The sequence below is a fragment of the Hyla sarda genome, chromosome 5 (genome assembly GCF_029499605.1).
Source record: "Hyla sarda isolate aHylSar1 chromosome 5, aHylSar1.hap1, whole genome shotgun sequence".
In the NCBI taxonomy this organism is placed as follows: domain Eukaryota; kingdom Metazoa; phylum Chordata; class Amphibia; order Anura; family Hylidae; genus Hyla; species Hyla sarda.
The window spans coordinates 213,646,955-213,672,096 of record NC_079193.1 but is presented as its reverse complement, the minus strand read 5'-3'; the positions used below and the strand labels follow the sequence as shown (position 1 = coordinate 213,672,096).

The window sequence follows — 25,142 nt, the reverse complement described above, 5'->3', positions numbered from 1 at the left end:
CCAAACGGACAACTAGCACACATCTCGCACAACAATATGCACCCTCAAACTGTTGTTCAAGGATTGCATACATTGAACAGGATGTACATTGGACTGCATTTTCCAACATGGAGGCCATCTAATTATGGGGATTTCACAAAAAAACAGACAGTCAAAATGACACTTAAAATTTTTTGTAGACCTTGTGGGTTCAAAAATGAAAACTCACAGCGATCTCAACCTCCTGCTTTCAAACTCCAGTTTTTGAAACTCCTCTTTCACGCCCCCTCTTACACAGCAACACTCAGAAAGAGCAAGCTCTCAATAAGAGTTCCAAGCTAAGATTTATACACCTGTGCCCAATCTACTCCTCCTCCCCCTAGAGGTGGAACAGAGAAAAAAAAAAAAAAATGAAAAAGGGTGTTTAAACTCTAACAGTTATCCCACTATGTGCAAAAGAGAAAAACTTACCCAAAATAAGAATGTGGGCTATAGGCAGTCGCACCCACTCCACAGATTCACTCCGCACAACAGATAATCACAGTTTTTGAAACTCCTCTTTCACGCCCCCTCTTACACAGCAACACTCAGAAAGAGCAAGCTCTCAATAAGAGTTCCAAGCTAAGATTTATACACCTGTGCCCAATCTACTCCTCCTCCCCCTAGAGGTGGAACAGAGAAAAAAAAAAAAAATGAAAAAGGGTGTTTAAACTCTAACAGTTATCCCACTATGTGCAAAAGAGAAAAACTTACCCAAAATAAGAATGTGGGCTATAGGCAGTCGCACCCACTCCACAGATTCACTCCGCACAACAGATAATCACAGTTTTTGAAACTCCTCTTTCACGCCCCCTCTTACACAGCAACACTCAAAAAGAGCAAACCTGTATACAGAAAAAGAATTTGCCTATAACAACCAGATTGCTTCTTTCATTTTTAAAAAGGCATATAAAAAAATTAAAGAAGCAATCTGGTTGCAGTGGGCAACTGTACCACTCTTACTCTACACAGGTTTCGATAAATAAAAATAAAAAAAAGTGGGAAATTTATAAAAACCTGTGGGGAAGAAAAGTTGACTAGTTGCCCATACAAACCAATTAGATTGCTTCTTTTATTTTACAGAAGCAATCTGGTTGCTATAGGTAACTGTTCCACTTTTCCTCTGCACAGGTTTTGATAAATTCCCTCCCTGTTCTTACCTTTTTTTTTTAATTTATTTATTTTATTATATCAGCCTCTTGTGTTTTTAAAATGATCTTCTTTTTAATACAAGTCCTGCAAAATTGTCACACTTTTTCCTGTTTTATTGCAGTGACTATTTCAGTGAACCAAAGTTGAGTCAGTGGGTGTCCCTTATGGTACATGGTTTTGCAGACAGTCCTGTGTCTTGGAGAGAAAGTGAACACAACTTTTTTAAAGGTGGTGAAAATTTGTACAGCTTTGTCATCTTCAATAACGAGGACTATTGGCTGCAAATGGCTGTTGGAACACATGATGGCTGCCCTCCCTAATTGGAATCAGATTTATTTATTTGTTTGAACTTTTTTTGGTCTTTTATAGGTTTCAATTTTACAAAGACTTTATTATATTCTGTGGTTCAATTTGCTATGGAAAATGTTGTTCTTTTTTGTAAGTTCCTAGGCCACAAGTTGATGGATCATGCTAAAAATAAAGAACTTTACTTGTCAGTGTTTAATTTTTTTTTTTTTTTTTTTTTTTTTTTTTTTTTTACTTGTGTTTAACCCCTAGAGAACATGCGCACAGCATTGCACAGTGGGTGGTCCGATGTGTTAAGATGGCCGGTGGAGCTCATCTCACCTCTGGCCAGCTTCTCCAGTCTTCTTCTTTGGTCTGCTTTCCAACAGACCAGAGAAGTAGATTGCAGATAACATTGATCAGTGCTATGCATATACATAGTACTGTTCAGTATTTGCAATTCAAAGATTGCAATAAATAGTCCCCTGTGGGATCAAAAGTGTTTTAAAAATAAAAACATTTTTTTTTTTTTATAAAAGTTAATAAGCCCCTTCCCCAATAAAAAAAAAACATTACCCCACTTTTTCCATTTTACCAAACAAAATGTAAAAAATAGTTGAATAAAACAGATTTAGTTTCGACGTGCGCAAATGTCCAAAATGTTAAAGGGGTATTCCAGGATTTTTTTTTATTTGACTATGCTACAGGAGCTGTAAAGTTAGTGTAGTTCATAATATCGTGTCTTTACCTGTGTGTGAAGGTTTTCTCACAATTTTTGTTTTTTTTAAAGTATTTAAGTTTTTAAATTTTCAAGAACAAACTGCGCCAACATGGCATGGTAAACAACACAGACAATAGCATCCCCAGGAGGCCACAATGACCAGCATTATAAGGCTAGGTTCAGACTACGGAATATCCGGGCAGAAAATTTCCCCCCGGAGATTCCGAGTGCGGCCAGCGCTGGCTGAATCAGTTGGCGCTAGGACCGCGCGGACACTGCAGTCTCCAATAGACTGCAATGTGTTCCGCGCGGATTTCCGCCTGAAGAAAGACCACCGCCTTTCTTCAGGTGGAAATTTCCAAGCGGATTGTCCGTTCACAATTTCCGCTTCACAAATTCCGAAATGTGAATTTGTGAACGGAAAACCATTCACTACACTATACATTTTAGCAAGCGGAATTTCCGCCTGCAATTTCAAAGCAAAATTGCAGGCGGAAATTCTGTAGTCTGAACCTAGCCTAACAGTAGCGGGAGGGAAAGGGAGAGTACAGCAAAATGAGCAACCAAGCATTAGAGGGGCAATACGGAGACCCAACCAAGGGAGGCTTAACACAGACAGACAGACAATCAGACGTACAGACACTCGCCCCGACCCTGTAATTGCAGCAACAACCTGCAACCACATACTGAGACCCTCTATCTGGCGGGTCAGCCGAAACATCCAATACCCTATCAAACTTCTTAGGGCATTTGCGACTAAGATATGGAACCTGATACAACGGAACATATTTATTCACCAGAGATATCCACCGGGACAACGGGGGGGATGGAGGTGGAGGTATCCTTCCATGTCATCCCTACCACTTTACGGGCACAGAACAGCAGAAAACGGATCAGCAACCTTCTATGTGTACTAGAGAGCAGATCATTAATAACCCCCAACAGACACACCCCAGGGTCAAGTATAAAAGGAAATTCTAAATGTTCAGCTAGGAACCCCATCACCTCCCTCCAAAAGGCAGCATTGACGGGACACTCCCACACTGCATGCAAGAAGGTACCAACCTCCGAAGAGCATCTAAAGCATAAATCAGAGGGAGAGAGTCCAATACGTTTGAGCCTAGGGGTGTAATATAACCTTAGGACATATCTAGATTGGATCAGCATATCCCTGCCTCTAACCACTGTGGCATAAGAGCCCTCAAGCTCCTTCCATTGACCCTCAGAGAGACCTGGAATATCCTCCACCCATTTAGGAAAGGCCAGAGAGAAAGGGCTAGGTCCCAAGGACTGGAGAAGGGCATAGGACTGAGTAAGAGGTTTGGATAGATCCGTGGTGCCCAGAAGAAGCTCCACCTCCGAGAACACTGGGGTAAATGTCAGGGAGCCAAACTGTGCCTGAACCGCATGCCGGAGCTTAAAATACCTAAACAAGGCACTTCCCGGGATGCCATAATATTCTCTCATGTTCAGAAAGGATAGGAAAACCTGGTTCTCACAAATTTGACACCATGTGAGCCCCAAAAACTGGCCTCCTGTAACCCATGCAGGTGAGGTAAATGTACGTTCCCCCACAAGGGTGCCCTAGGAGATACCAAAGGCTGCGGAACCTTACTCGACACCACGGACCAAACCTTAGCAATAGTCAACAAGCAGAACCAGAGTGATACCTGTAAAGGGAATTCATCAAAGCTTCATAGGACCCCATGATCGCACCAGCCAGGGCCATTGCTGAGTTTGAGAGATCCAGGTCGATCCACCATGCCGCATAAACCAGCTGGGAGGCAATAAAATAGTCATAGATATCAGGGGCAGCCAAGTCACCCTGTCTCTTAGGGGCCTGAAGAAGGGCCCGACTGAGTCTGGGAGGCTTTCCCTGCCAATAGAAGGATCCCAGAGCACCACATAACACAGCAAAATATTTCTTATGGGGCATGACCAGGGCCAGGTGAAAAAGATACAGAAATTTAGGAAGGTAAATCATTTTAAAAATATTAATCCTGCTAGCCAGAGAGAGAGGGAGTGTGGCCCACGCCTTCAGTCGCTCCACGGTGGAGTGCAGTAATGGCTCCAAGTTCAGAGGAATGTAGTCTAACAGGGACAGAGTCACCTCCACCCCCCAAGTACTGAAAGCAAGGAACCACCTGCACCCCTGCCGGAAGAGAGACCCCCAAGGAGAGTGCCATAAGGGAGGATTTAGCCCAATTAACCTGCAGACCCGATACTGCACCAAAGCTATCAAGAAGGTCCATAAGGGACAATAGCGAGCCTTCAGCATCTGCCATATATGCTAGAGTATCGTCAGCATAAAGGGAAACATTCTCAACAATGGACCCCCTTGGAATACCACATATACCCGGGTCACTGCAAATGGCTGCGGCCAGGGGCTCTATCGCCAGCGCAAATAAAAAAGGAGAGAGCGGACACCCCTGCCTAGTTCCACGTCCCAGAGGAAAGGGGGTAGACACATCCAGGTTAGTACGAATGCGGGCCCTAGGATTATCCTATAGCAGATGAACCCATGTGCATAATCGGGGACCAATCCCAAATGTACTCAGCACCACCCAAAGATAGGGTCACAAAGCCGAATCAAAGGCCTTATAAATATCCAGACTAACAACTACACCCGCAGGGAACCACTGCCGCTATGTTGAGTTGCAACCACTTGACATTGACATTGGTGGCTCTACCTGGCATAAACCCCGTTTGATCAGGATGAATAATGGTGCCAATAACCCTGTGCAGACGTGTGGCCAAAACTCTAGCCAAAATCTTAATAGCAGCCTTTAAAAGGGAGATAGGTCTATATGAGCCAGGCAAAAATCGGGTCATTTCCAGGTTTAAAAAGTATGACAATGAGCGCAGAATTAATCATCTGAGGATCCGTTACCACTACCCTATCACTACCCATAATACAGGGAATAGAGGCTGGAGGGCAAGTATCCCTAGCCAAATAAGCCAGTAATTTGCCATTTTTCTCCCCGAATTCAAACAGGGCCGCCTCCCTATCCGCCAACTGCAACTGAACCCTGTCTTTCTGAACAACCAATAGAGATCGCTGAGCCTTAGCCCATGTCCTTTTCTTTCAGGAGAGGGATTCCTGACATACTCAGCCTCTAAGACACTCACCTCGTGCAACAGTTTGCGTTCCATGGCCGACCTAATCCTCTGCTGACCAGCAACCCCCACTATGAAGGCACCTAGCACCTCCCCCACTGCCTCAGCTCGTAGCCATCCAGTATGCATGCGCCAAATACGGGAAGGGGGACTAGTTCTCACAATTCTTATGTGATTTTCACCCCAATATTTATTTTTAACAGCATACAAAATGACTGTTGTCTCAGAATTTTCCCAGGTTGCAATGCGGCCAAGACCTGACCTCACTAGTTAGCTTGGTGGGAGAGGGATCAATCTGCAACTAATGCAACAGCTGTAGGCACCCTTATTGAAAACCACAGGTCTTTGTGAATGGATGCAGCTCATTTATGTTTCAATGGGTGGGGTGGCTGATGTGTGGGAGGGAAAAAAATTGAATTATGGGATTTGTAGTCAAACAGGAAATACCGGTTCACAAAAAGCTAGCCACAGTGTTATGGTAATCTCACAACACAGCCATTTAGCCCCAAGACAAATGCAGATCCTTCCTAAGCATGTCCATTACTGTCAGGTATGTACTAAAATTACCTTATGGTGGATAACCCCTTTAACCCCTTAAGGACGCAGCCCTTTTTCACCTTAAGGACTGAGCCCCTTTTCGCAATTCTGACCATCGTCGCTTTACGAATTAATAACTCGGAAATGCTTTTACCTAATATTGTGATTCTGAGATTGTTTTTTCGTGACATATTCTACTTTATTTTGGTGGTAAATTTTCAGCATTACTTGCATCCTTTTTTGGTGAAAAATCCCAAAATTTCATGAAAATTTTGAAAATGTAGCATTTTTATAACTTTGAAGCTCTCTACTTGTAAGGGAAATGGATATTCCCAATAAATTTTATTTTTATTCACAAATACAATATGTGCACTTTATGTTGGCATCATAAAATGGACATATTTTTGCTTTTTGAGAGTGGGAGTTGCAGTTTGGCCTTCCTAGTGGTTGCCACAGTAAAGATCACTTTACTTTCACTTTCATTTCCCCCCACCATCGTTTCCCTACCTGTGCCTGTCTCCAGCGACGATCGGGGGTCCCCACGCATCTTCTCCTCCAGGTACCGGCCTCCATCTTCTCCCCACGTTTCCCACGACATCCAGGGGTGGGCAGAACGGGGGGTTGCCATGGCAACCCACTGTCCTGCGCTGCCATTGGTCAGAATCAGTTCTGACCAATGGCAGGGGATAGGAGGAGATCGCAGCACTGCGACCTCACTCCTAGCCCTCAGGATGATCGGGGCTGTCACTGACAGCCCCGATCATCCCTATTTTCCGGGTGATCGGGTCACCAGAGACCTGATCAGCTTGGAATAGCAGAAAATCGTATGTCTGAATTGACATGCGATTTTCTGCGATCGCCGACATGGGGGGGCAATGTGCCGGGATGCCTGTGGAATGATTTCAGCAGGCATCCCGGTCCGGTCCCCAACCGGCTAGCGGCGGGGACCGGAATTCCCACAGGCGTATGCATACGCCCCACGTCCTTAGGGACTCAGGATGCAGGGCGAATGCATACGCCCGAGGTCCTGAAGAGGTTAATGGTCCCATATGGTGAACAGCATAAACTGTTTAAAAGCAGCAATTTGACTCTTTTTTTTTTTTGTCACATCTCATAGCAGAATTTTTTTTATAAAAAAGTGATCACCAGTTGATTTAAAAAAAATAAAATTTCCACCGGATTACCCCTTTTTAATATGCTCTTTATTTGTGCCATCAGCGTTCTTATCTCATAAGATGTGAACAAAGCCTAAAGTATATTTGTTTTGTGTTTGTTTTTCCCCTTTCTTCCTAAAAAAAAAAAAATACTCCACTGTATGCAAAAAAAGCTGTTTTTTGACTTTCATATGAAAATTGTTTTTTCCCCCCTCTTTTAACCATGACAGCCCCACTGAGAGAAACGGACCAAGCGGGTCTCAAATAAAAACGCATGGAAGAGTGTGTTGCTGCATTGCCATCCAGCCTGCCGAGGGAATCAGTGTACCTCAGATGGAAGGGAAAAAGCCCAGCACATTGCATGCCTTCTCACTCTCCTGAATATCTGCTAGTGCTGTGGCTTTGTTGCTGGTGGTATTCAGGCAATACCTGTGATGTTCATACCTGACTTGCAGCATGTTAATAGCCTTATGGAGCTGTCAATGCCTTACATCATGTTTCCTGTCACACAGACCAGATGTGTAGCAGTGCATGAATGTCTGATGGGACATGGAGAGTGTCGGTCTGCAGAAGAAGTACTGTCAGAAGCTCTGAACCACTTAGGTTTAACTAGACTAAAGGTGCTCTGTCTAGCTAGAACAGAGGTAGGCATCCTTTTCGTAGTGTTGTGCCCAAATTTTTTTTCAATGTTGCTTGGTGTGCCGGCAATATAGGTGTGGCTTTTCGTGGATGTGGCTTGCTGTGGGTGGGGTTTGTGGCTTGTCACAGGGTGTGTGTTTTTTTCCAGAATTGTCCCTATATATTGTTCTTGCTGTGCTTTTAACTCAGAACTGTATAATACAGACCCCCAGAATCAGTCCCCACCATAATACAGACCCCGGAATCAGACTCCACCATAATACAGACCCCAGAATCGGACCTCCCTACATAATACAGACCCCAGAATCTGACCTCCCTACATAATACAGACCCCAGAATCTGACCTCCCTACATAATATAGACCCCAGAATCGGACCCCACCATAGTACGCATGCACAGAATCAGACCCCAGTCATGCTGTGCATTAATATACATACAGTTACATTAACTGACTCACAATTCACATCTCTTACAGTCAGCATCGTGCTCTTTACTTCTGTTCTCCTTCTGGCTCAGACCACCATGACAACTTCTTCCAGCCAAAACCCATCACTGCAGCATTTGCAGGACAAACATCTTAGTTTTTGCATTTTAATTTTTTTGAGTCTATACCATTCCAAACAGTGTTACAGAGCAGGCTACGTTTCAGAGACCTCTGTAACACTGTTTGGAATGGAATAAACTCCACTTAATTCTGCACTTTATACTTTGGTTTGCTGAGATTTTCCTTGGATTTAGGTAGCTAGCTAGGTAGGGAGGTAAGTAGGTAGGTAAGTAGATATGAAGGTAAGTTCATAGGTAGGTAGCTAAGTAGGTAGCCAGGTAGGTAAGTGGGAAGCTATGTATGTAGGTAGCTAGGTAATTAGCTAACTATGTAGGTAGGTAACTAGCTGTGTAGGTAGTTAGACAGGTGGGTAGGTAGCGGGGAAAGTAATAATTTAGGTTGCCAGGTAGGTAACTAGGTAGGTTTCCAGGTAGGGAAATTGCCAGGCAGGTAGTTGGGTAGGTAGCCAGGTAGGGAAGTAGCCAGTGCTTCTCCACATCCTCACCACACTCCCCCTCTCACCTGCACACACACACACACCCTCTCACCTGAACCTTCTCCCTCTCACTTTCACCATCCCCTCACACCTCCCTACCTCTTACCTGCACCCCCCTCTCTCTCACCTGCACCCCCCTCTCTCTCACCTGCACTTCCCACCCTTCACTTCCCCTCCCCTGCTGATGCCAGGATGATAAAAAAAATTTTTTTTAAACAAACACATTTACTCACCTATTTCCCACACAGGGATCTCCTGGGCAGCACAAGCTGGCTGCATCTCCTGCTACAGTGCAGGCACTGGTGTGGGCAGAGGTCACAGGTCTCTCAGTGAAGCTGCAGGTCCTGTGGCTCACAATGAGAGCAGCTAAAAGCGGCGCTCGCTCGCCTGGGGATCTGGGACAAGTGTCCCTGATCCCCATTAGCAGAGTGAGTGCCTCTGCCAGACAGGGCCCCCTCTCCGCCCGGGGCCCCGCTTGCCACTCAAAAGCACTCCTAATGCCATGAGTGGTACTTGTGCAAGGGGTTGCCGACCCCTGAGCTAGAATATCACAGAAAGTAAAGATATGATTCAACATGGAGCAATACTAGTCACAGAAAAATGTGGTATTATCTTATTTAAAACTTAACATTGAATCCATTTCATATAAAATAAATTTTCCTTAAAACACTTGATTAGTAAGTGCCAAAAAAGAAGAGCAGCGAGCGCAACGTGAGATAACAAGGCCAATAGACCGACCCTTATCTGACTAACCTGGCAAATAAAGAAATTTCTGCAATATGAAACATAATCCTAATGTACTATCACACAAGCCCCCCCTCCCCCCCCCCAGCCCCCCCCCCGCCCCTATTTTTTAGACAGATAAAAGCCATCACAATATGGGATACATCAGGGACAACTTGGCAGGAAAGACAATGCAAAAAGATATGGCTGAAAGTAATATCAACTGCTAAATTAAAATAGATTGGTTGGTCCAGTACGGACCATTGACTAATCATAATATGATGTAAAGAGAGGGGTCCATGATGCTAATTTCTCCTTCTCACCAAGCGACAGCAGCAAAATAATATCCAATGCTGTATAAAAAGAGAGATATTTTTCCACCCCTCCTCTTATTTTCTTTTTTGTAACTAAAATCTTTTCAGGTAGTGAAAGCCAGCAGGTTTTGGGTGTTATACCCTGTTAAAGTATAAACAATAAAATGCATAGTGTCAAGATACAGCTAAATCATAATAAAGGCTTTTTACCAAAGGTAACAGCTGCTCTGGTAGCACCTTGATGATGTACCCCGCTTTTGCATGGGGTGGCATTCTCCCAGTATTCATATACACAGCCAGTCAAATGCTGAATTAAATAAATGCAATCAAATCATCTGAATAAGTGAGAACTCCACTCTCACTTATGAGTCTTACAACGTCTTAAAGGGGTACTCCAGTGGAAAACCATTCATTATTTTTATTTATTTTTTATTTCTAAATCAACTGTGCCAAAAAGTTAAACAGCTTTGTAAATTACTTCTATTTAAAATGTTTCATCTTTCCAGTACTTAACTGCTGTATGCTACAGAGGAAGTTGTAAAGTTCTTTTCTGTCTGACCACAGTGCTCTCCGCTGTCACCTCTGTCCATGTCAGGAACTGTCCAGAGTAGAAGCAAATCCCCATAGCAAAGCTATTCTGTTCTGGACAATTCCTGACATGGACAGAGGTGTCAGCAGAGAGCATTGTGGTCAGACTGGAAAGAACTACACAATTTCCTCTGTAGCATAGTCTATTTTGAAGAAAATCACAGAAAGCCCCTGCATCGTAGACCTACAGTATGTACGATCATGTTCCAACAAAGTAAGACTGGCATCAAGTGGTGAGTGTGGCTTTCTGTGATTTTCTTCAAAATAGACTGTTACTGGTGAACTATTTTTTGCTCTGCACCACACCAGCCAGAGTTATAGGGGAGATTTATCAAAGCCTGTGTAGAGGAAGAGTGGTGCAGTTGCCCCTAGCAACCAATCAGCTCGCTTCTTTCATTTTTCACAGGCCTCTTTAAAAATGAAAGAAGCAATCTGATTGGTTGCTATGGGCAACTGCACCACTCTCCCTCTAGACAGGTTTTGATAAATCTCCCCCATAGTGTCTGTGTCCACTGACGCGTGTATGTTAAAGGGAACCGTGCATCCGTGTGAAGTGCCAGACATCAGTCTCTTTTGTACGTCCTCTGTAGTATTCATCAGCTGATAAGTACTGGAAGGATTAAGGGTTTTAAATAGAAGTAATATACAAATCTGTTTTAATGTTCTACCACCAGTTGATTAGAAACATTTTTGTTTTCCATAGGAGTACTCCTTTAACCGCTTAAAGGGGTACACACCAGGACGTACGTTTACGTCCAAAGATGTTAAGGGGTTAAACACTGTTATACAGTCTGTGCAATCACTACTTTATATGGTAGCAGAGGGTAATTTCTTCAGTGTCACATAAAAAGATTTAAAATATTTACACCCGTGAGCGGTGAACTCACTTATGGTAGATACTATATGTCCTTAAATCATTTCTGTTATATATTAAGGAACTAAATGTTTGCCCATTTTATTTCACTTGGCATCACATTCTCTTTTCAGAATATTATGCATATTTGATATGCAAATGAACTTATATGATTGAATATGGTGTTGTATTGTAATGTAGTTACTAGCAAAGTGACATATTTATGTGTTCGCTAGTGAAACAAGCTTACTAATGTGTCACTGGTATTCTTTATATTTATATCTGACATTGTGGTTGTTATATACTTAAGACAAATGTCATAAAACTATCAGTTTAATCTACAATAATAAAACAATTATAAATGCACAAACCGCAGGGCCCTATGGTTGTGCATACATTTAATTACTCCATTATTCACAAATATCACTTGATATCCCAATAAACACGAGGTATCTCCTGGTTTATCTTGTAGTCACTAGCACATGTGAAGGATAGTGTGATACTGAACTATATCATGCACCAGGTAAAAAATGAATGTCCTGTGATATTTATTACTGGACTTACAGAACAATCATTTTTTACTTGGTTCATGATATAGTTCCATATTGCTATTTATGGGATTTAAAGGGGTACGCCGATGGAAAACTTTTTTTTTTTAAATCAACTGGTGCCAGAAAGTTAAACAGATTTGTAAATTGCTTCTATTAAAAAATCTTAATCCTTCCAGTACTTATTAGCTGCTGAATACTACAGAGGAAATTCTTTTCTTTTTGGAACACAGAGCTCTCTGCTGAATCATGAGCACAGTGCTCTCTGCTGACATCTCAGTCCATTTTAAGAACTGTCCAGAGAAGGAGAAAATCCCCATAGCAAACATATGCTGCTCTGGACAGTTCCTAAAATGGACAGAGATGTCAACAGAGAGCACTGTGCTCGTGACGTCAGCAGAGAGCTCTGCGTTCAAAAAAGAAAAGAATTTCCTCTGTAGTATTCAGCAGCTAATAAGTACTGGAAGTAATGGAGTTATTAAATGTATGCACAACCGTAGGGCCCTGCGGTTTGGGCATTTATAATTGTTTTATATTTCAGATTATACTTATAGTTTTATGACATTTGTCTTAAAAATAATTTTTTCTGAAAAGAAAAGACATCCAAACTACAGCTATTTTGCAATAGGTGGTGGACTGAGGACTGAAAAATCCTTTTTTGACATTTTAACCCTTTCTTTATATCTCTTTGGGTGAGAGCTTTCAGTTAACCTTGCACATTTATCACTGTGAGCTGCACAATCCTCTTTTACATTGTTGTATACTTATTGAAGTTTATTGATCTATGTTATTATTTGTTACATATTTTATTCTCCAAGAACTCAGTATAAAATAGTAACACCGGCACTGCCTCGCATTGACCTTACCTGCATCTGTACGGTTAGATTAAAGAACTTTTCTGCAGAAATAGTGCCATCTGATTTTTCTGTTTCTTATTTACATATCTTATTATATCAGTGTTTTAATATATATCAAAAGTTCTTTCCTAGTACAAAGACCTCAAAGAACTCCTATCTGTTTTTTATTTTTTTATGTTGGCCCAGATAATGGAAAGCATCCCGTTTCCCAAAAATGACATGTGTTCTTTATTCTGAGGGTCAATACGATTAAAATGATACCCATTATTGCATACGTTTATATTATTGTTGCGCTTAAAAAAAATCACAAACTTTTTAACCAAATTAGTACGTTTATAATCCCTTTATTTTGATGACCTCTAACTTTTTTATTTTTCCGTATAAGCGGCGGTATGGGGGCTCATTTTTTGCGCCATGATCTGTACTTTTTTTTGATACCACATTTGCATATAAAAAACTTTTAATACATTTTTTATAATTTTTTTTTAATAAAATGTATTAAAAAAGTAGGAATTTTGGACTTTTTAAAAATTTTTTCGTTCACGCCGTTCACCGTACGGGATCATTAACATTTTATTTTAATAGTTCGGACATTTACGCACGCGGCGATACCAAATATGTCTATAAAAAATGTTTTTTACGATTTTTGGGGGTAAAATAGGAAAAAACGGACGTTTTACTTTTTTATTGGGGGAGGGGATTTTTCACTTTTTTTTTACTTTTACTTTTACATTTTTTTACATTTTTTTTTACACTTGAATAGTCCCCATAGGGGACTATTCATAGCAATACCATGATTGCTAATACTGATCTGTTCTATGTATAGGACATAGAACAGATCAGTATTATCGGTCATCTCCTGCTCTGGTCTGCTCGATCACAGACCAGAGCAGGAGACGCCGGGAGCCGGACGGAGGAAGGAGAGGGGACCTCCGTGCGGCGTTATGAATGATCGGATCCCCGCAGCAGCGCTGCGGGCGATCCAATCGTTCATTTAAATCGCGAACTGCCGCAGATGCCGGGATCTGTATTGATCCCGGCACCTGAGGGGTTAATGGCGGACGCCCGCGAGATCGCCGGCGGGTCCCTGGCTGCGATCAGCAGTCGGGATCAGCCGCGCATGACACGGGCATCGCTCCGATGCCCGCGGTTATGCTTAGGACGTAAATGTACGTCCTGGTGCGTTAAGTACCACCTCACCAGGACGTACATTTACGTCCTGCGTCCTTAAGGGGTTAATAATGATGAAGCCCATTTTGACCTTAAAGGTGTACTTCACTGGAAAACTTTTTAGTTTTTTAAATTATTTTTTTAAATCGACTGGTGCCAGAAAGTTAAACAGATTTTTAAATTACTTCTATTTAACCCCTTAAGGACCATTTTTTTTTTCCGTTTTTGCATTTTCGTTTTTTGCTCCTTGCCTTTAAAAAATCATAACTCTTTCAATTTTGCACCTAAAAATCCATATGATTGCTTATTTTTTGCACCACCAATTCTAATTTGTAATGACGTCAGTCATTTTGCCCAAAAATCTACGGTGAAATGGGAAAAAAAATCATTGTGCGACAAAATTGAAAAAAAAAACGCCGTTTTGTAACTTTTGGGGGCTTCCGTTTCTACGTAGTAAATTTTTCGGTAAAAATGACACCTTATCTTTATTCTGTAGGTCCATATGATTAAAATGATACCCTACTTATATAGGTTTAATTTTGTCGTACTTCTGGAAAAAAATCATAACTACATGCAGGAAAATTAATACCTTTAAAATTGTCATCTTCTGACCCCTATAACTTTTTTATTTTTCCGTGTATGGGGGCGGTATGAGGGCTCATTTTTTGCGCCGTGATCTGAAGTTTTTAACTGTACCATTTTTGCATTGATAGGACTTATTGATCGCTTTTTATTCATTTTTAAATGATATAAAAAGTGACCAAAAATGCACTATTTTGGACTGGAATTTTTTTGCGTGGACGCCATTGACCGAGCGGTTTAATTAATGATATATTTTTATAATTCTGACATTTCCGCACGCGGTGATACCATATATGTTTATTTTTATTTTTATTATTAAATGATAAATGATAAAGGTTAAATGATATTCATTCACTTTTTTTTTTTCACTTTTTTTTTGCAGTGTTATAGCTCCCATAGGGACCTATAACACTGCACACACTGATCTTCATCATTGATCACTGGTTTCTCATAGGAAACCAGTGATCGATGATTCTGCCGCATGACTGCTCATGCCTGGATCTCAGGCACTGAGCAGTCATTCGGCGATCGGACAGCGAGGAGGCAGGTAGGGGCCCTCCGGCTGTCCTGTAAGCTGTTCGGGATGCCACGATTTCGGCGCAGCTATCCCGAACAGCCCACTGAGTTAACCGGCAGCTTTCACTTTTGCTTTTAGCCGCACGGCTCAGCTCTGAGCGCGCGGCTAAAGGGTTAATAGCGCGCGGTGCCGCGATCGGCGCTGCACACTATTAGCGGCGGGTCCCGGCTTCACTATGACGCCGGGCCCGCCGTGATATGATTCGGGGTTACCGTGTAACCCCGCGTTATATCACTGGAGCAGGACCAAAGACGTACCTGTACGTCCATGGTCCTTAAGGGGTTAAAGGGGTGCTCCACTGGAAAACAGATTTGTACATTACTTCTATTTAAAGGGGTGCTCCACTGGAAAACAGATTTGTAAATTGCTTCTATTTAAAAATCTTAATCCTTCCAGTACTTATCAGCTGCTGCATGCTTCACAGGAGGTTCTTTTCTTTTTGAATTTCCTTTCTGTCTGACTACAGTGCTCTGCTGACACCTCCCTCTGTCCATGTCAGGAACTGTCCAGAGTATAAGCAAATCCCCGTAGAAAACCTATCCTGCTCTGGGCAGTTCCTAAAATGGACAAAGGTGTTAGCAGAGAGCACTGTGGTCAGACAGAAAGGAAATTCAAAAAGAAAAGAACTTCCTGTGGAGCATGCGGCAGCTGATAAGTACTGGAAGGATTAAGATTTTTAAATAGAAGTAATTTACAAATCTGTTTTCCAGTGGAGTACCCCTTTAAGGACTAAGCCAATTTTCATTTTTGCGTTTTTGTTTTTTTCCGCCTCTCCTTTTAAAATCCCTAACTCCTTTTTTTATTTTTTTTCTCCCTACAGACCCATATGAAGGCTTGTTTTTGCCAGACCAATTGTACTTTGTAATGACCTTTCATTTTACCATAAAATGTACCATAAAACCAAACAAATTTATATTTGCGGGCGGAAATTTATAAGAAAACTGCAATTGTGCAACTTTTGGGGGTTTGGTTTTTACACAGTGCACTTTTAGGGTTTAAAAAATATAAATTATCTTTATTCTGTAGGTCAATGGGATTAAAACTATACCCAATTTATATAGTTTTTCTATTATTGTACTACTTTAAAAAAAATGCTAACTTTGTTTTTACAAATCCCCTATAAATTTTTATTTTAACGTATACAGGGCTGTATTAGGGCTAATTTTTTGTACCGTGATCTGTAGTTTTTAGCTGTCCCATCACATGCTTTGATATGACTTTTTGATCGCTTTTTATATATTTTTTTGATCGTTTGATATAATTTAAGAAACTTTTTTTTCTTTACACTTTTTCAGTCCCCATAGGGGACTTTGATATACAATCATTAGATTGCATTTACTGTATAATGCTATGCCTATGGCACAGAATTATACAGTGTGATTGGCAATACACTGATTAGCCACGCCAGATCAGTGAATCGGCAATTGGCAGCAGGAGGTAGATTAGGGGACCCTCCTCTGCCGTTTTATCTCACGGAACCCCCACGATCACGTTGGGCACTGGTCATTCAAGCACTTGCTCCTAGTGAGCGCACACGTGACCAGCGCCCATGAATATTCCAGAAAGAAGCGGACCTTCAGAGGGACACCACAATTTTCTACCCATTGACTTCAGTGAGTAGAAAATATGCAGCAGCAAAATACAGCACATGTGGATGTATAAAACAGTAGCCTCATTAGTAACCAAATATGAGCACCATATATTTGTAGGATAACGCTGTGTGCAGTGGCGTACCAAGCGGGGGGTTTGGGGCCGCCCACCCCGGGTGTCACTCACAAGGGGGGTGCCATGACGGAGTCACACACACCCCCAATCCAGTGGCGTAGCGGCTGGGGTGCGGACCGAACCGGGCGACACCAGCCTGATGGGGTGACACCATGCTGCTCAGTGACCGGGGTGCCCCCCTCGTCTTCATCTGCGCTCGCTCCCGTCTGTTAGCACCCCATTACCTCGCTCAGCCGACCCCCATTTGCAGCTGTGCTGGCGGACGGCCCGGGTCTGATGAGGGACGTCGCGCATGTGAGTGTGTCTGTCTATGTGTGTGTGTGTCTGTCTGTCTGTGTGTGGGTGTGCTTTTCGGGGGGGGGCGACGACTATGCTTCCTAATATGGGGAAACTGCGCTTCCCTAATAATGTGGGGAATCTATGCTACCTAATCTGGGGAAACTGTGCTTTCTAATGTGGGGAAACTGTGCTTTCTAATGTGGGGAGTCTATGCTACCTAATGTGGGGAATCTATGCTTCCTAATGTGGAATACTATGCTACCTAATGTGGGGAATCTATGCTTCCTAATGTGGAATACTATGCTACCAAATATGGGGAATCTATGTTTCCATAATGTCGGGAATCTATGCTACCTAATGTGGGGAAACTGCGCTTCATAATGTGGAGAATCTATGCTACCTAATGTGGGGAATCTATGCTACCTAATGTGGAAAACTATGCTACCTAATGTGGGGAATCTAATGTGTAATTAAGGAGGGGGGGTGTAATTGGGGGGAGGGAGCGGGGTGTAATTAAGAGAGGGTGAGGGGGTGGGAGGGGGGGGGGGGGGTGCCAAACAAAGGGTCTGCCCCGGGTGCCAAATTCTCTAGGTACACCCCTGGCTGTGTGTATTTGGATTAATGGTTTAATATGCTAAAAAATAAAGGACAGAAGATGACACTTATGAAGATTCTGGACCGCAATTCTTTTACAAAAACTTTATTTAACATTGAGTTCCTGAACGCTGTGTGAAGGCTTGCGTGTTCACACACGCCCCCTCATGACATCACACTCCGTCATGTGACATCATGTCCCACCCCCTCAATGCAAGTCTATGGGAGGTGGAGTGACGGGCATCGCGTCCCCTTCCCATAGACTTTCATTGAGGGGGCAGGCCATGATGTCACGAGGGGGCGGGCGTGAACACGGAAGCCCGCACACAGCATTAAGGAACTCAATGTTCCTGACGCTGGGGAGCGGAGTAATCCTTTAAACAATAGGTAATGCTTGATGACACATTCCCTTTAAGGGCTCTTCTCTAAAAAGCCAATTATCTCAGGTTCAAGTAGCGTCTTCTTTATCATCAAAGGTGTGAACTGAAAGGTGACACCAGTATATAGATAAGACAGGATCTTGGAATGACCTCTGCACAGGGCATAGAGCGTGCCTAAAAAATGATCCCATTCATGTCAAGAGGGTCTGGGTCAGTCTATTGTGTCTATGTCCATGAAACTACAACTCCCAGCCTGCCCGGACCGGCAAAGTCTGTCCGGGCATGCTGGGAGTTGTAGTTTCACAACAGCTGGAGGCCCCCTGGTTTTTAGTATACAGTACTAGTTTTTATATGCTCTGGTCAGCCCCCGCCTGCAGCCACACACGGGAGCCGGCCCGGGCACATAAAAAGAAGTATTCCTATCCCGGACATCCCTGTGTCCCGAAAAATCTTTTCGGGACATAAGGAAGTCCGCCGGTCACTCACCATTCCCCGGTGTCCTCCTGCGATCCTCCTTCGGTCCTCCGATTCTCCGCCTCTATGGTCGTACACACGGGACGTGCCTAATATTGTTGGGGTGGAGCTGCCTAATATTGTTGGGGGGAGCTGCCTGATATTGTGGGGGGGGGGGGGGGGAGCTGCCTAATATTGTTGGGGGGGAGCTGCCTACAAATGTGGGGGGGAGCTGCCTAATATTGTTGGGGGGAGCTGCCTGATATTGTGGGGGGGAGCTGCCTAATATTATGGGGGAGGAGCTGCCTAATATTGTTGGGGGGGAGCTGCCTAATATTGTTGGGGGGAGCTGCCTAATATTGTTGGGGGGAGCTGCCTGATATTGTGGGGGGGGGGGGAGCTGCCTGATATTGTGGGGGGGGGAGCTGCCTGATATTGTGGGGGGGAGCTGCCTAATATTGTGGGGGGGAGCTGCCTACTATTGTGGGGAACCTGCCTACTATTGTGGGGGAACTGCTGACCTAATGTGGGGGGGGGAGCTGCCTACAAATGTGGGGGGGAGCTGCCTAATATTGTGTGGGAACTGCCTACTATTGTTGGGGGGAGCTGCCTACTATTGTGGGGGAAATGCTGACCTATTGTGGGGAACCTGCCTACTATTGTGGGGGAACTGCTGACCTAATGTGGGGGGGGGAGCTGCCTAAAAATGTGGGGGGAGCTGCCTTATATTGTTGGGGGGAGCTGCCTAATATTGTGTGGGAACTGCCTACTATTGTTGGGGGGAGCTGCCTACTATTGTGGGGAACCTGCCTACTATTGTGGGGGAAATGCTGACCTAATGTGGGGGAGCTGCCTACTATTGTGGGGGAGCTGCCTACTAATGTGGGGGAACTCCCGACCTAATGTGGGGGAGCTGGCAATCTAATGTGGGGGAATCTAATCTAATCTAATGAGCGGAGCGCTGCATTTTACCAGAAGACGGGGAGAAGTCATTTTCGGTTTCGGCCGGCCATTTTTTTTTATTTCGGTTTCGTTACGGTTCTGAAATTTCCATTTCGGTGCACCTCTACTAAATACTGTTAAACACTCAGGCACTATAATCTACTAGTAATGCAGTGAACAGTAGACCTCACTTCTTTCAAATACATAACTTATGAAGCTCAGTTAATGATCCCTCTAATCTTAAACTATGGATGATAACCCAGATTATGTTCAGGCTTCAATTTCTCAATTGTTCAAGTAATTGTGGACCAAAACAATGTACAGTCAACATTTTTCAGACTATATAAAACATAAAATAAAATATATAATAGCCTAATGGTGGTAAAAGTGTAAGAAACAACATGTGTGACAGTGGTGGCTTGTAGTTGGCCTATATATCAGTGGATGTCACAGCAAGAGCGATCCAGTGAATACCCCTTTTTGCTTGTTCTTTTAGATTCTGTCCCACACCAATGATTTGAAACATACACAATTACAGTTATGGAAATTATGGCTTTATATTCCTCTTTAGAGGTCAGTTGCTGGAGATATGTCTGCAAGTGTCTTTGTTCAACATGACTTACAGGTTGCTTAGGGATAGTGAAGAACCCATATCATATGGAGGGTCTAACTAGTGTGCTTCATGTTTTATTAAAGGTGCCTGTGTCTACTGTGCTTTGTGGGAAAGCTTCTGAGGCTTAGGATGCATAGCTGCATTGCTTATCTAAGGGTGTATCCACACCACTATTTTACTATACGGTTTCATTAAAAAAACATATGCAACTGTACAGAAAACCGTGCCCATAGACTTCCCATTCAAAACCGTATGCACCATAATGTATACGGTTGTCTCCGTTTTTCAAACCATACGCTATTTTACTTTTTTTTTTCCGGACAGAAAACCGTGGCCTACCACGGTTTTTGGTCCGGGTGAAAAACTGTATTAAACCGTATAAGTGTTTTTTTTTTTTTTTTTTAACATGGGAGTCAATGGGAACCGTACAGAACTGTATGTGCATACGGTTCCATACGGTTTTCACCATACGGTTTTTGGTTTTTCTCAGTTTTTTTCTTGGAATTTCAATCAAACAACTAAAACTTTATTCATAATGGAGTGAAAAAGTTAAAAACGTATACGTTTTTTTCTTTAAAAACAGATGCAACCGGACATCATTTTTCAAACCGTATACCATTTTCAACCGTATATTGCTAAAAATGTGTACACACGTTTTGATACAGTTTAGTCAGGTTTTGAGGAATCCATTTTTTAAAATCAAAAATCTGATACAAAGCTGTATTGCAAAAACGTGGTGTGAACCCAGCCTAAGTAGGGGTGCCAATTATGTTAGCGTGGTAAGCAGATATAACAATACAGAAGCAGTTAGATTCGATGTCCATTCTCTGCACTCCTTGAACGCAGCTGGGTGAAATACAGATTCAGATATGGAGATAATAAAGGTTAATACTATTTCAGCACGATGTGCAAGAGAAGGTATACTCCAGACAGAGGAGAACCTGCTGACAGGCTGTCTATCCTGTGATCATGACTGTTGACGGAAATTAGGTGGAGGGTTGGCACTTCCATAAATCGTTGGTGGTGGAAGTGGATGAATTAAATCCAGAGAATGATAAACAAGAAAGAATCCCAGCACTCACCATAAGTAGAATGCACATATGATTTATTGCATGTCCTAAGTATAAACTGGACACGATTCGTCTCCCGGCCTTCCTCTGCTGTCTCACAGCAGTCCTGTTTATACTTAGGATATGCAATAAATCACATTTGCATTCTACTTATGGTGAGTGCTGGGATTCTTACTTTTTAAAATTTTTTTATTATGCTCTTAAAGGGGTTATCCAGCCTAAGGTGATTTTAGTACGTACCTGGCAGACAGTAATGGACATGCTTAGGAAGGATCTGCGCTTGTCTTCAGCTAAATGGCTATGTTGTGATATTACTAGAACACTGTGGCTAGCTTTCTGTGAACTTGTATTTCCTGTTTTCAGTTTTCTTGTTTGCCTACAAATCCCATGATACCATTTTCCTCCTTCCCACACATCAGCTACCCCACCCATTGAAACATAAATGAGCTGCTGACCTGTGGTTTTTCAATCAGGGTGCCTACAGCTGTTGCATTAGTTGCAGATTGATCCCTCCACCCATTGAAGCAGACAGGCTCCCGGTCATCAGCTGACTAGTGAGTCAGGTCTCGACCGCATTGCAAGCTGGGAAAATTCCGAGACAGCAGTCATTTTGTATGCTGTTAAAAATAAATATTGGGGTGAAAATCACATAAGAATTGTGAGAAAACCATCACACTCAGGTAAAGACACTATATTATGAGCTACACTTACTTTACAGCCCCTGTAGCATAGTCAAATAAAAAAATTCCTGGAATACCCCTTTAAGTTGAAGTTAGGCTCTAAAAGGGAGCTTGGATAGAGGCTGCTTCTAGGAACAGATTTGTCCCCATTAGGGCTCAAGGCACTGGTGATAGCCTTTTTTTCAGGTGACGGAAAGTTGGAGCACACTGTATCAGCAGTCATACTTGGTGTTATTCTGGACACTTTCCTTCTCTAACTATGATAAATATTTAAGACTGACTTTTCACTGTTACCAATGATCCTTCAGATAAAAACTTAGCTCCTACCTGTTAACATATTCACTGTCAAAGAACCAAATTGCAAAATGATTCATATCAATATATGGCTTAACCACTTAAGGACCCAGGGAGTACCTGTACGCAAGTCGGGGGTCCCTTACCTGTCCATCTGGGCAGGCGGGGGTCCTGTGCATCGATGTGGAGGGTCCCTGGAGAAGGAGTCGGAGGTACCTGGGCAGCGGCAGCAGCATCATCCTCAGTGGCAGGATACAGCAGGTGCTGAGTTGTTAGACTCCTGCTGTTGCTAAGCAACAACTCCTAGCATGCACAGCCAAAGGGCATGCTGGGAGTTGTAGTCTTTCAACAGCTGGTGGGAAAACTACAACTCCCAGCATGCCCTTTGTGCATGCTGGGGCTTGTAGCTATGCAACAGCTGGAGGCACTTGTTTTCTATGAAAAAGTGTGCCTCCAGTTGTTGCATATTTGCAACAACCAGCATGCACAAACAGCCAAAGGGCATTCTGGGCAATGTAGTAGTGTGCCTCCAGCTGTTGTATAACTACAGCCCGCAACATATGTTTCGGCTGTCAATGCATGCTGAGAGTTGTAGTTTTGCAACAGCTGAAGGCACACTGGTTGCAAGACACAGAGTCCGTTACCTAACTTAGTATTTTGCAACAAGTGTGCCTCCAGCTGTTGCAAACTATAGCTCCCAGCATGCACTGACAGACCGTACATGCTGTGAGTTGTATTTTTGCAACAGCTGTAGGCACACTGGTTGTGAAACACTGTGTTAAGTAACAAACAGCGTTTTGCAACCAGTGTGCCTCCAGCTGTTGAATAACTACAACCCCTAGCCAAAGGGAATGCTGAGAGTACTTTTGCAACAGCTGGAGGTTTGACTCCCTTTCCCCTGAAGGGCATGCTATAGGGTAAATTCACATGGTGGGGTTTACAGTGAGTTTCCCGCTGCAAATTTGAGCTGTGGCAAATTTTCTGCCACAGCTCAAACTCCCAGCAGGAAACTCGCTGTAAACCCCCAACCGTGTGAATGTACCCTAAAAACACTACACTACACAAAATGCACACAGTTAACCCCCCCCCCCCCCAAATAGAAAAAAAACTAAAACGTCTCTTACGGCACTGTGGAGCCTCCAGCTCCAAAATGGAGCCTCCAGCTGTTGAAAATCAACAACTCCCAGTATTGCCGGACACTCACTGACCTTGTCAAGGCATGCTGGGAGTTTTGCAGAAGCTGGAGACACCCTGTATGGGAAACACTTCCGTAGGTTATCTTGGTGGTGGATGCAAATTCCCAATTTCATGACAAGACAAGACGCTTCGTATTAGCTTAACAACTTCTTTACTGAAACTCAGCAGCAACTACATATTGGAAGTATTGAAGAAAAAATTTAACATGTAATGTGTATATAAACATATGTATCTAGGTGCAGCCTAGTGTGATGTCCATATCATCAACCAATCAGGAAGCAGCATAGGTGATATCAACAACTGCCGAACAGGTAATCTTCCTTCTTCTTTGCTGCTCAGCAGAGTGCTTAGAGGAGTATTTTTTGCTTCACAAAAAATTCATATAACTTCATTAGCCTTATAATAATTAATTTATACGTTTCATATATATATATATATTATTGACTAATATTCTCTTCATATTGTCCAAAAAATTCATTTCTATTTACATTTATTCATTATATAATTTCCCTTCATTATTTAACTTCATTCCGCTTATTTCTTCTAGTTAATTCCTCATTGTTTTACATATTGACTTTATCATTTATTCCTCTCTTCAATCCTTATTTTCTTCAATCCTTATTCCGTTTATCTTACTGCTCATTCCCCATTCCTTTCATTCTGTGCGTATATATATATATTACTCCCCTTGTATTGCGGACACTCACCCGATCATTTCCTGACTTACCCCGTCTATTTTTCATCTTTTCATTAGTTTATCCATCGGTTACAGTATTCCTGTAATCTCCTTTACTCTTCCTGCGTTCTAGGGCGCCATCTTTGCGTCTCGAGTGTTCCTCAGCTGTTCTCGTGGGATCTGGCAGTGAGGTGATCTCCTGTCAGCTTCCCGGGCTTTGCATTCGCCTCACAGTGTCGGAAGACTGCGGACGAGTTACTCAAGACACGTTGTATCATATCCTTTCAGGCTTCATAAAAATTTGGTCAGACTGTTTATATTTTATCCTGTACTGCCACCCGGTGGCCGTTTAAATTAATTACATCCTTACATTTATTTATTTTTTTTTAAATGTTTCCTATTCTTTCATAATACTTGTTACCTCATAAAAAGTTATTACAGGATTCTCCTATCATTTGGACTCGATTAACTATCACTTAATTGATTGTTTAACTACTTCATTATAATTAATACCTGTATGATATATATATATATATATATATATATATATATATTTTAACATTTTATCACTTCATTAATATTACAATATTTAATTAATTTATTTTATATTTAATTCAAACTTAGTCATATATACATATCTTTATATATACATTTATATATGTGTATATACGTGTTCATATATATTAATTCACTAAAATATTAGAATACATTAGTCTCTGACTAGATATTTCATTTTTTATTTGAAAATAATTATTTCCCTTAACATATCACACAATATATATTTTCTTTTTCCCTGTTTTCTACACAGTTATTCTAACAATGTCTGAAGATAACAGGTCAAACATTAAAGATAATACTCCCCCAGACAACTTACAGGCTATGGTAGATGAATCTGTGACTAGATCAGTCCAATCTGCCATCTCTATTTTACAAGACTCCATTAACAACTCCATTAGTCAGGCTTTATCTCGCCCTACTACTATGGACATTGGGGTATTACCCCCTGTCACCCCATCAGATCAATTTTGGATGCCTGAGGAGTCAGTTTCTAACCTAGCTAAGGGACTTAAAGGTCCGGGCAAGGCAAAATCTAAAAAAACATCACATTTCAGACACCCCACATTACTCAAAATCTACAAAAGATTTTCTGGAGTACGGCAAAAAAAATTGCCAAAACTCTCAGATCAGATCCAAAACAGGATCCCGACTTGGCAAGTGGTTCTCAAACACCACATACCTTACCCTCTGCCCGAGAGGACGCTCAACCCACTAGGGCTCAAAAATCTGCCTTCAGGGCAAAACCTGACTCCTTCAGAATCTCCTCTTCGGATGAATCTCCAGATTCAGATATCGGAGATGTAGAG

At 42.4% G+C, this 25,142-nt stretch overlaps 1 protein-coding gene across 4 annotated transcripts in view; it reads left to right on the top strand.

The window, feature by feature from the left end:
- Nucleotides 1-1,667, top strand: part of RPP40 (ribonuclease P/MRP subunit p40) — a 64,177-nt gene extending 62,510 nt beyond the window's left edge. For all 4 annotated transcript variants that reach the window (XM_056521079.1, XM_056521081.1, XM_056521078.1 and 1 more), the window contains one exon: nucleotides 1,292-1,667. In XM_056521079.1, coding sequence (XP_056377054.1) covers nucleotides 1,292-1,490 — 199 coding nt within the window. In that variant the 3' untranslated portion in view covers nucleotides 1,491-1,667. The remainder of the gene's footprint in view (nucleotides 1-1,291) is intronic.
- The last annotated feature ends 23,475 nt before the right edge of the window (nucleotides 1,668-25,142 follow it).